General features: G+C 47.5%; 1 protein-coding gene across 1 annotated transcript; it reads right to left on the minus strand.

Annotated features, from left to right (window-relative positions):
* Positions 1 to 3,000: 3,000 nt before the first annotated feature.
* Positions 3,001 to 4,985, minus strand: LOC122390766 (acid-sensing ion channel 4-like). The gene is made up of 2 exons (XM_043384022.1): positions 4,978 to 4,985; positions 3,001 to 4,282 (listed from the first exon to the last, which is right to left on the minus strand). The coding sequence occupies exons 1-2, from the start codon at positions 4,983 to 4,985 to the stop codon at positions 3,001 to 3,003; spliced, it is 1,290 nt and encodes a 429-aa protein (XP_043239957.1).
* Between the last annotated feature and the right edge of the window lie 7,618 nt (positions 4,986 to 12,603).

The following is a 12,603-nucleotide window of genomic DNA, read 5'->3' on the forward strand; positions in this document are numbered from 1 at the left end:
GCAGCACTGCAGCTTTATTGGTTCCTGACTTATGCGCCGATTTGTGAAAAGTTGTCGAAATTGGGAACAAAAGTTCATAAAAAAAATTTACCTTTGGTGACCTCCAAAGACCTCAGCGATGACCTGATCAAAAATGACATAGGTAATTCTGAAAGATACCTACTGTAGCGAGCTATCTGATAGTGATGCTTTTTACCGCGTCTTTCTAGCTTGCTTCTTTCCGAGATAATCTGGTGTGGCCAAAAAGCCCCCTCCCCCCCCCATCGCACTATGGCTCAGGTCAGGTCGCTTTCAAAATGCCATTACTCAAAAAGTCGATTTTTACTATACGCTTCCTAAGTTGGTTGTTTTAGCATACAATTGATCGGTGCATTCGATGGCGGCCCATGACACAAACGGAAGTCAATTGTGACACTTGGTTTGTCTACGGAGGTGTTCAAAGTGCCAATTCACCTCTAGGCGCAGCAGAGCCCGGCGCTGCAGGCGGCCGTGCCGCACCATGCGTCTCAGTCTGGCTGTACGGTGTTGCACGGGGTTGAGGTGTACCTATGTATTGCGAGTGCAATGTCCAATGCAGACGCTGGTGGATCCATGGGGGGGGGGGGCACCATCCACGGTAGTTCTTCTGCGCTGCATTAAACATCTTTAGAGGTAGAGGTCTGGTTTCCCGTATAGCTGCTTTTCTATCATTTTGTAACCTCTACACCGAAAATTTCATTTTCAAAATTTACATTCTTAGTAAAAGCTCCCCAATTAATGATCGGACATACAAGCTAATATGAACATATCAGAAAACACACAGCATACAGATGCCTACCTACATACAAACAAACACATAGGTCAAACGAGTGCGTTCATAACACTGATCTGTCCGTACAGGCGATCAAATCGGTCGGAAACGCAAAGCGTGCGGTAGCGCTCCCAGCGCTGTGTTCTCGGCTGGCTCGTCATCCGTCCGTCCGTCCCGAGCTGCACAGACGACCGGACTCGTCCCGTCAGTAGTCAGTACCCACCGTGCGCCGTCTCAGTCCGGTCCGCGGCACACGGCAACCGGGCAGATCGCTCACAAACATAAACAATTACCGAGCGTAACCCTAATACATACATACACTATCACTCAAACTTACGGGGACGTTTTGCTCCAGTTCCAAAGGTGAGCTATGCTTGCGGTAGACAATGACCTGTAGGTACCTATGTCATTTCAGGTCACATGAGGTCATGACTCATGACCTAACCTCACGGTTATCCGATACACTTGACCTAAGATAAGTCGACATAAATGACCTCGGATGACCTGTGTGACCTCTACCAAAGATGGAATATAGGTAGTTCTTCCCATATGATTTTTTTTAAATGCCTTTTATAAATATCAGTTATTTTCTTTTCTGATCGTTTTAAGCAAACACATAAAACTGTAGGCAGTAAAAAACTAATTTGATGAAAGTGTTATATTTCTCAGTCTTCAATAGCTAGTGTGTTAATTATAGGTACCTACGTAGCCTGCAAACGACCGAGTGCAACATTGTTTAAAGGGACCCTCCCACCTTAACATTATATTTGAGTTGAGATAGCCAAAATGGGGTCCCTGGCTCACAATTACCGGTTTCGGCACTCACAACACCGAGAAATGCCTTAAATCGGAAATATTGAATTTCAAAATTGCAGCATTTTGATTCAGAGGGGCTAATGCATAGGTATACCCCTCTGAATGTGTGACGTCAGCGCAGATATCTAACGATTTTTAAATGTTTGACTAAAACGTTTTGTAGCACGCGGTGGTATATGCTGCTTTGCGCGCAACAAATGCCGCACTTTCAAATAAAGTCGCTATAGGAACAGCGGAGATCCCAACAAGTAAACAAAAGTAAAAGTCTAATATCTTGAAAACCGGTGAATATTTTTCGATGAAATTTGGTAGATATTCGTTTTTGCTCTTTCTGAACCGAGCGACATCACTTTCATGCCAATTCATTAACATTTTTGAAGGTGGGAGGGTCCCTTTAACTATTCGTAACATAATTGAGTGCACTAGTGGGGAACATACCTATTGAACAAAACTAAACAAACAAATGAAGTTGACCTTTTATATGACATAAAGGATGTATATACAAAGTTAACAGTAGGTATATTTAAAAACGGTTCTGAATTCGTTTTTTTTTACTCGGATTTTACATTTCTTATGTCGACGAAAAGCGTTACTTCATTTATTTGTTTGAAGCTAAAAATGGCAGCCGCTGCCGGACGCGTTGATCTGGAGCCTACTAAGCGGACATACACCCTCTCCAGCCGAGGGTCGGACTGAGTCTGACAGCGGCCAACTCCTAGTCGACGCCAACGCTGCGCCGACTGGGTGTCGGGCCGACGGCGGCATGTTCATCGGGTTATTGTCTTTAGCTAGGTACATACCTACCAGGCTAATGTCACCCAAAATAGTCACTAAAACTATCAAAATAAATAAATACCGTATAAAAATAAAATATATAAATCATAATATTAGCAACGTTATATAGGTTATTTCAAAATAAAGCCCATTTTATAGAGACAAACATTTTTGTCCTATAGCTTAGAAAGTCACGGAGTGCTCCCCGAAAGGTATGTTTAGGCAGAATGTGGGATGCGTATGATCACTTTCACTATGTGCCGAGCGCCGTTCTAACGAACGGCGCTCGTTAGAACGGCAGTGTTTACAAATGGTAAAGTTCTCCACGTACAGCCGATCTCATGAACGTTATAAGCACATAATATTTAGGTAGGAACCACTCGCCGCCAATCAGATCTCGAACCAGTGCACTAGCCACTGGAAAAAACGTGCTGCAGAGCATGCCCAATCACGCCATCGTCTTCTCGCCGTTCAGTGTGGCAAAATGTCGGATTTGGACGGGCATCAGTAGAGTGGTACTTCTCCAGTGATCCAGGTGGCTCAGGACGTTGCTACTGGCACCAGCAAGAAGCAGCTGGGGATGAGGTGCCGAGGCGTCGGTCGGTTTTAGCACGGCCGCGTCAGTCGCGGCGGCAGCGGCACCGAGCCGACGCCAGTCCGTCGAGCAGCTCCACCAGCGTCAGCACAGAGGCGCCCAGCAGCAGGCCCGCGATGCCGCCGATGTCCGAGATCAGCGTGTTGAACGTGTAGTCGTACTTCTCCACGACGTCCTCCAGCTCGGCCAGCAGCTGGATGAGCACCTCGGCGTTGACGCCCTGGCCGCTGACCGTGCCGGCGGCGGACAGCTGCAGCCGGTCTCGGCTCTGCACGACGTACATGTCGGCCGCGCAGCTCGGCCGGCACCGCGAGCACTCGGCCACGGCGTGCAGCATCGCCGTCTCCGACGAGCCGCTGATGTTCAGGAACAGGCGCCGGTGGCTGGTGGCCGCCAGGAACTGCTCGTACGAGGTGCAGGCCGCCGTGTCGGCCGGCTGGTGCGCCAGCCAGCGGAGCCGGCACGCGTCGCCGCCGGCCTCCGACCACTGGCACGCGTCGTGGCAGTCGAGCACGTCGGCCGCCGAGGTGTGCGCGTCGCACGGCGCCTGCTCGCTGCTCAGGCGCCTCAGCCGCGTGCGTTTGACGGTGAATTGGCTGATGACCTGCGGCGGCACGACCAGTACGGAGGCGACCCCGAGCACGGCGGCCGTGTCCGACCAGCGCACGTGCGCCGGGTGGAGCGCCACCAGCCAGCCCGGGTGGCCGGCCGCGACGGCCGCCCGGTCCGTCTCGGCCAGCTGCAGTCGCAGCTGGGGCAGCATGTGTGCGCGCGGCACCGGCCCGCCGGCCGTCAGCGTGTGACACTGGCCCAGCATCTGCGAGAACGGGTGCGAGACGCGGCCGGCGGCGGCGCACGGCTGGCCGGCCAGCGTGCACCGCACCACCTGCTCCTCCCAGGTGTAGGAGGCCTCGTCCAGGAACCGCTCCAGGTCGATGCTCTGCCAGCGGAGCAGCTCCAGCCCGTGGAAGAACCAGTCGGCCTGCGTGGTGTTGTCGCGCGTCCAACGCGCCACGGCGCTCGGCTTCAGACCTCCCAAGGCGCACACGGTCACGGCGGGAAACTCGAGCTGGTCGGCCGACGAGTGCGACCAGCTGCGGGTGACGTCGGCCTCAAGCAGCCGCTGCACGCTCAGCAGCAGCTCCAGCACGAAGATGACCAGCGCGGCGGCCAGCACGAGCGCCCAGAGCGCGCGCCGCAGACCGTGGGCGCGCCGGTCGAGCAGCACACTGACGCCGGGCACGCTGACCGTGCAGCCGCGGCTGGCGGCCGGCGGCGCCGCCTGCGGCCCCGGCCAGATCCGGACCCTGCAACACGCCGCACCGTCACACAACAGACCCAGCCAGCCGCGCCAGCCGTACTGTTCAATAACATGTCAATTGTAAATATTGCGACGCGTTTTATTTATAGGCATGCGGTGATGGTAAACTTGTGGCAATGTTTCAAATCCTCAACAGTCAACGCAGTTAGTTATAAGATAAAGATGTTATTAGGAAAACCGGCTATTTTCACTATGCTTTACCGTTGTAGGCCAAACAGCTGACCTCAGTTCGTATCGTTAGCTATACTTCAGAGAATCCTTCAATGATCTATCTTTTTTTCTGCGACCTCCTAGCTCTCTCAGATCACGAGATACGGCGTCGGATATGACCTCAGCGACCAGTCGGTAATCCACAAAATTTGACCTCTTATGACCTCGAAGTTGTCTGAAATTTGGTGGCGCTACGTGCCACGGCACTCCGCTATAAACGAAAAACCCTCTCTCTCCTTCCGTTGCCGCTAAATGGTCAAATTTTACCCTAACCTTGTACCGGTTCTCGTTTCCTCAGACCTGGTGACCTGACCTGAAATTTGCGGGAACGGTGTCAACAGGTTGCCCCAGATGATGTCAAATTTAGCGGCGCCATTTTTACACTATTCTAAAAAAAATCTGGGGGGGGGGGGTGCATCAACTCCCTCCGGCCGAGAAGTTAATTCTGGAAAACAGCATGCTTACCTTTACCAGGTCATTTTATGCCTTCACATATTACACGGGCAATTTTGCGCTTGTTTTACACTTGTTATCTACACGTAGCGTTGCAATGCATATAGTAATTAGTGCATCTCCTGAGTCCCTGGCTGCTCATGTCATAACGTAAATGACTCATGGCTGGCGCCTGACGCACGCTGTGCCGCAATACATTAATTACGGTAGAATGGGGTTAATTTGGCCACTTTTTGTAGAAAGCGTTGTATATCGGAATCGACACATTTCTGCACTCTATCAACGCTGGCAGGTGTCGCATTCATTTTACTTGTCCGTACAATAAACAAAAAAAACATTAGAGTAACTACTTACCTATAGGTACTTAAATTTTGACATTTTAAAAAGGTCAGCAAAGCGGCCAAATTACCCCGCTAGCAGGGTTATAGTGAGCGGAGTTTCACTGTCAGAGGCTGTACTGGTGACAGCTGCTCGGCCGTGCGACCGGTCAAAGGTTTCCCTACCCCACCGGGCGCTATCCCCACTCCACCCGAGCTGAGGCCGGTGCAACTGGGTGCAACCTCTGACATTTCAGCGCGGCCAATTTTTCTTATATGAGCATGATATCAAGCTTTATTGAGCAAAGTAGACATGAACAAATGCAAATAGGTAAATGCATGATGTGAAGATGACAGAGCAATGAATCTTCTGCTCATGTATCCTGAAAAACTCAAGTACCGACTTGAATCGTTAAACTAACAAGTAACAAATATGACGCCCGTTTAGTAGAACGACAGCCGAACCTCCTTGCCGTGGCCGGTCAGGCGGGCCGAAAGCGTCGGGTCTGCGAGTCGATAAGTGTCATTTCACGCTTCTGTGTGGCCGACTTTGGTCCATCGTGACACTGAGCTGTGTGATTGCGCCTTATTGTCGGCTGTGGGAGACGCATATGTTTGGAAATATTGCTTCGCTAAATATTGTTCTTTGGCGTTCAGCTTTCACTGGAACTCAAAAATACGTGTTTATGTTTTCAAGAATGTCTGGGACAGCCCGTTGAATAAGAAATTATAAAGTTTTCACAAAAACGCAATTTTCAAAAAAGGCCATCGATCGATTTTGATAAAAATAACATTTTTGGATTCAGCTCACCGTCAGCTTTCGAATGATATATATCGTTTCTTTCTTCCGACGAACCGTGTACCTACTACCCACTCCTGGGGCGTTCCACGACAAATCGACAAGTGCCCTGCACCCTCATATTTTATTTTTTGCTTAAAATTGGTCTAATGGGTTGTGATGGGCGGGGAAGCCAGCTGTGGCAAGGATTTTTTTCTTCGAACAACGGTTTCCGAGATATAGCCTCGGGCAATTCCTGGATGTCGCGCTGCAGCCCTATGTTTGGCGGCCCATAACTAAAAAACTATTGGTTTTCTACGATAAAAACTTCATATGGTTCAACTCACAATCAACCAACAAACATTTTGGCCATCTCGGATTTTCAATTTTTGAAAATTTTGATCACGTGACCTTTTGACCTATTTTTCGAAGAGTGACCTTGATATTTTCCCACTGAAAGTTGCAATTTTGTCTGATGACGATTAAAGCCTTATCAATTGTCATGCATATGCGAAAATAAAAAAAGTGGATATCGCCCTGCGTTGACCTCAGGTCAGGTCATTTTTATGACCTATCCATTATTACGAGCGGGAGCGACAGCGAGATCTCGAGAATAAAGCAAGATAGCGACAAGCGGTAAACGGTGCAGGGTACAAATGGATAAGGTCTATAATTTTTACTGAGGTCATTTTCAGGTCAGCTCAAAGATGACGTCACAGGAGCAAAAAGGAAGTCAAAATTGCGGCACTACATATATATGAAGTTTTTCTCGAATAACTTTCAAGGTATCCCAGCTAGGAACAAACTAATATCACCATCGTGATCCTCTCGTCGATCCGCATCGAAACATATGTATGTTGACCTCGAAAGGTCGAAAGGTCAAAAGTTGACCTAAGGTCACGTGAGCTAAGGTCAACTTTTGACCTTTTGACCTTTCGAGGTCAACATACATATGTTTCGATGCGGATCGACGAGAGGATCACGATGGTGCTATTAGTTTGTTCCCAGCTGGGATACCTTGAAAGTTATTCGAGAAAAACTTCATATATGTAGTGCCGCAATTTTGACTTCCTTTTCGCTCCTGTGACGTCATCTTTGACCTGACCTGAAAATGACCTGAATAAAAATTATAGACCTTATCCGTGTGTACCCTGCACCGTTTACCGCTTGTCGCTATCTTGCTTTATTCTCGAGATCTCGCTGTCACTCCCTCTCGTCACGTGACCTAAGGTCAACTTTTGACCTTTCGACCTTTCGAGGTCAACATACATACATTTCGATGCGGATCGGCGAGAGGATCACGATGGTGTTATTACTTTGTTCCTAGCTGGGATACCTTGAAAGTTATTCGAGAAAAACTTTATATATATATATATATATATATATATATATATATATATATATATATATATTTATATATATATATATATATATATATATATATATATATATATATATATATGTTACAGGCAAAGTGAAAACTCAGGCATTTTGCAAAATGCCTAGGCAATTTGCAAAATGCCTGACACGCCAGGCATTTTGCAAAATGCCCAGGCAGTTTGCAAACTGCCTGACCCACCACTCACCAGGCATTTTGCAAACTGCCTAGGCATTTTACAAAATGCCTGACCCGCCAGGCATTTTGCAAAATGCCTGGGTTTCCATTATTCCACCTTTTTTGTTGACTACAGGCGTTGATCATAAACGTTCCACTGTGACTGACCCCACAACACATTTCACATGTGTTGTGGGCACATGTGACACATTCCACGGTCACGAATACAGGGTGTCACGAAATTGTTGCGGGATGTTGTACTTGTGTCCCGAAATGTATTGCATCGTAGTTGCGTCAGTGTTCTCCAGCACCTCGCTGACAAGTTATCAGCGGCCACATGGTCTGTCCCCGCGGCACCAGGTGAAGCTCAAATAGGCCTCTGTAGCCCATCATGCCCCAAACGAGAATCCCCATGGTGCCCAGTGGGTGCTTCACCGTCTCGACGGTGCAGCGCCTCTGAGCTGCTGTTGGCCAAGAACTGCTTGTCGGGACGGTTGGTGACTAAGCAGAGCTCTAATAGCCGTTTTCACGACGGGCTATCCGGCGAGTGCACCTAATTTGACCAGATCTGCACATAATCTCTTTTACAGCAAATATCTTTATTTTATGAATTTATTTCAGTGTTTTAACCGATGATGCACTCTCTGATAATATGACAAAGGAGGCATATAAGCAATGAGTACAACTCTAGCTGATGGCTACTAAGAGACACACTGAACCAGCTTGACCAAATATGCACCTAATCTGCACCAAATGTGAACCAAATGTGTACCAGATGGCCGTCGTGAAAACGGCTAATATCGCCTCACGGCCTCGTCATTGAAAAGTCTGAATCTTTAGTCCTGAATGGTTCAGATTTGGTGGGTTTTGTCGAAATCCAGCTGCATCACTTATGGATGACGGTAAGTCAGGGTTGCAGCCTGAGGTTGAGCGGCTTCAGCTTCAGGGTAAAATCTTCAGATACCGGGGGATGGCCGATTTAGATGCCGAGTGCCCTGGTCTAGATGCCCTGGTGCCGGACCCGTTCAAATTACATCCATTCAGCACTCAGGAGGGGCATGGAGGGACAAGACCGCGCCAACCGCGTATCAAGTTCGTGACACTCTGTATTCCTACGTCTTGCGTCAATTCTGTCGAGATGGAGCCAACGCTGAATGGACTTGAACCACCGCCTCCGTACCTTTCGTATATACGGAGTTGTATCCGTGTGTATAAAAGCTTCGATGTCCAGTATTGCCCCGGTGGGCAACTGTTCAGGCAGAGACGATTGATAATGTACCTAAACGTGTAACAATCAAATTTTCGTAAATTGGAAGAGTATTCTTTTCTGATCAATATCCACCCATAGTATTTAAAAAAAAAAACACCAAGAGCTTCTAGAAACAGTACAATCATTGTACCGAGCGCATGTTTACCCACGAAACCACGTCCGGTGCTCGGCACCCGACGGACGCTGGGGCTCAGTGACCTGAACTCGGCGGCGCTACCCGGAGAACGCAGTGTCCCCTCACTTGGTGCGCATTGACAGCGATTAACTTTTTTAAGTGGCAGTTACAAATGAAAGCTTACTTATACATCGTCGCTAGTGCGAGTTTGATGTCAGGCATTTTGCAAAATGCCTGGAAAAATATTTCAGGCAGTTTGCAAAATGCCTGGTGGGTCAGGCAGTTTGCAAACTGCCTGGGCATTTTGCAAAATGCCTGGCCGGTCAGGCATTTTGCAAAATGCCCGAGTTTTCACTTTGCCTGTAACATATATATGTAGTGCCGCAATTTTGACTTCCTTTTTGCTCCTGTGACGTCATCTTTGACCTGACCTGAAAATGACCTCAGTAAAAATTATAGACCTTATCCATTTGTACCCTGCACCGTTTACCGCTTGTCGCTATCTTGCTTTATTCTCGAGATCTCGCTGTCGCTCCCGCTCGTAATAATGGACAGGTCATAAAAGTGACCTGACCTGAGGTCAACGCAGGGCGATATCCACTTTTTATTTTCGCATATGAATGACAATTGATAAGGCTTTAATCGTCATCAGACAAAATTGCAACTTTCAGTGGGGAAAATATCAAGGTCACTCTTCGAAAAATAGGTCGAAAGGTCACGTGATCAAAATTTTCAAAAATTGAAAATCCGAGATGGCCAAAATGTTTGTTGGCTGATTGTGAGTTGAACCATATCAAGTTTTTATCGTAGAAAACCAATAGTTTCTGAGTTATAGGCCGCCAAACATAGGGCTGCAGCGCGACCTGCTGGAATTGCCAGAGGCTATATCTCGGAAACCGTTGCTCGAAGAAAAAAATCCTTGCCACAGCTGGCTTCCCCGCCCATCACAACCCCTTACACCAGTTTTCAACGAAAAATAAAATATGAGGGTGCAAATTAATTTTTTTTATTTGTCGATTTGTCGTGGATTTGTCCTGTCCATAGACGGCTCTGGTAGCAGGCGGCTGAGGTACGCTGTGCCGCAGTACATTAATTATTACGCACTCCTGTCCATAGATGGCTCTGGTTGCAGGCGCCTCACGCACGCTGTGCCGCAATGCACCACCATTAGTTCGTGCTCCTGCCCATAGATGACTCTGGCATTGAGCGCCTGACGCACGCTGTGCCGCAATGCACCGCTACTAGTTCGTGCTCCTGCCCATAGATGACTCTGGCATTGAGCGCCTGACGCACGCTGTGCCGCAATGCACCACTACTAGTTCGTGTTCCTGCCCATAGATGACTCTGCTATTGAGCGCCTGACGCACGCTGTGCCGCAATGCACCACTACTTGTTCGTGCTCCTGCCCATAGATGACTGGTATTTAGCGCCTGACGCACGCTGTGCCGCAATGCACCGCTACTAGTTCGTGTTCCTGCCCATAGATGACTCTGGCATTGAGCGCCTGACACACGCTGTGCCGCAATGCACCACTAGTAGTTCGCGCTCCTGCCCATAGATAACTCTGGCATTGAGCGCCTGAAGCACGCTGTGCCGCAATGCACCACTACTAGTTCGTGCTTCTGCCCATAGATGACTCTGGCATTGAGCGCCTGACGCACACTGTGCCGCAATGCACCGCTACTATGTAGTTCGTGCTCCTGCCCATAGATGACTGGTATTGAGCGCCTGACGCGATGATACGGCAATATAGCTATAGGGCCCTGGGTAGTGGGTGCAGGGCCTGGTGGAGCTCCAGCAGCCTGCCAATGCAAATGTCCAATGCGCTTGGGACTGCGCAGTGCGCAGTGCATACAATTTACCAACAATACTACTTATTTCAAATTGTCCATCACAATAGATTGCTTAAGAGCCACTCACGAGACATGTTTTGCTCTGCGCCTATAAGGCATCTGAACTTTATAGGATAGGTATGCTTTGCAATAAGTTTCTCTCTGCATCATTTAAAAGTTAAACAAATCTTTCGCATTGTTCGGAACCAATAAACATAGGGGAAAGTGGGTGTATTGCGCCCTCCTAACTAATTGCGCCCACCCACATTCCCACGAATTCAATGGCATGTTTAGTATTTTGTTTTCGAAAACATTATTTTCACCACTGGATAGTTCCTTTTATGGCCCAAGCTCTCCGATGAAGCCAATCAGCAAGGCTCATTACGCCATCAAAGTTATTACGGCGTTTTCTTAACTTTTTTTGCAGCATCTTGAACCGTTGGCTATAAAAATAGGCGATACATGTGTGATTTTGAGAGTGATATTTGGAAAGAAAAATCCTTTTTTCAATATATTTCACTGAAACAGTAAACATCCTTCAGTATCTTTATGGTAACTTCTACGCTTTTATTAAAAAGTACCTCAATTTTAATTGCGCCCATGGCAATTGCGCCAGGGGGGCGCAAATAGAATAATGGTGTAGCTATTGTATCACGACAGTATAAATGCATCATAAACTGATTGCGATAAAGGAGTTTTATGCCAGGCAGGGGAGCAACCCGCCATCGTCAGTCCAAAAATTATTTCTCTCGTCGAACTTATAATGTAGCTGCCATTTAGGCTATGAACTTACGGTGTTATTGACGAAATACGGCATTTTTAACATGGACTCAGGCGTGAGAGGTGACAGCTATGATACAAAGTTAGAACTGATGTCAAAAAAGTTGTCGAAACAATAAAAAATATTAACTGTGAGAGAAACGATTGAAAATATAACAGTCTAGGCGCATACGTTCATATATAATATATATCTAGTCGGTTACATCAAACGTTTTCGTTCCACTTCACAAGCATACCGGACACAAGTAAAGTTATTTACCTGCGCAAAAAAAACATCGCAATTTATATCTACATTTATTATGTATCGAGCTTGATTCACATAATACATGTTCAAGTAAGCCACAATGACATAGACTGCCGGAGTGTATGCATTCCGTCTCCTTTGCTTAGCCATGTTAAAGGATAGGGCGCAATTGGGTTCTAATTGCGCCATCCCCCTGGCGCAATTTACATCAGTTGTTGGTAAATGCGCCCTTTTGCATGTTTTTGAAAAAGCAACTGTCAGAAGCAAACGAAACATTCTTAATTGATCGGGAGGCTCTTAAATCGTAGCCAATGAGTTCCTCTTTGAAATGGTGAACAGTGCATGCTTACATCTCCAGTGGTTTTCTTACAATTAGCGTTTTTTCTTAAGGTGGCGCAATTCACCCTCCTTCCCCTACAGCATAAGCGGATAGCTTGGATGAACCGGTGACCACAGCTTGAATAAACAAACCCTCAGACTCATTGATGATAGTTCGATGCGGCACTTCTATCAAAAACACGTTTTCGTTCTCACAAAAAAAAAAACTGAAGCCAAAACAGACTACGCTGAAATGTGGCGAGTCAAAATTTATGTGACCTTACAATCCACCTGACCCACAATAACTATTACCAAGCGAACTCAGCTGGGACTGAAAGGACGGGGCAACCGTCAGCCCCAATCTGACCTGACCCTCCCCAGTAAACATGCCGACGTCGGCCCAACGTCGGTTCAACCTCGGCCCGACATCGGCTG

This window comes from Amphibalanus amphitrite, unplaced genomic scaffold, assembly GCF_019059575.1.
Source record: "Amphibalanus amphitrite isolate SeventyFive unplaced genomic scaffold, NRLGWU_Aamphi_draft 000408F_arrow, whole genome shotgun sequence".
Taxonomy (NCBI): domain Eukaryota; kingdom Metazoa; phylum Arthropoda; class Thecostraca; order Balanomorpha; family Balanidae; genus Amphibalanus; species Amphibalanus amphitrite.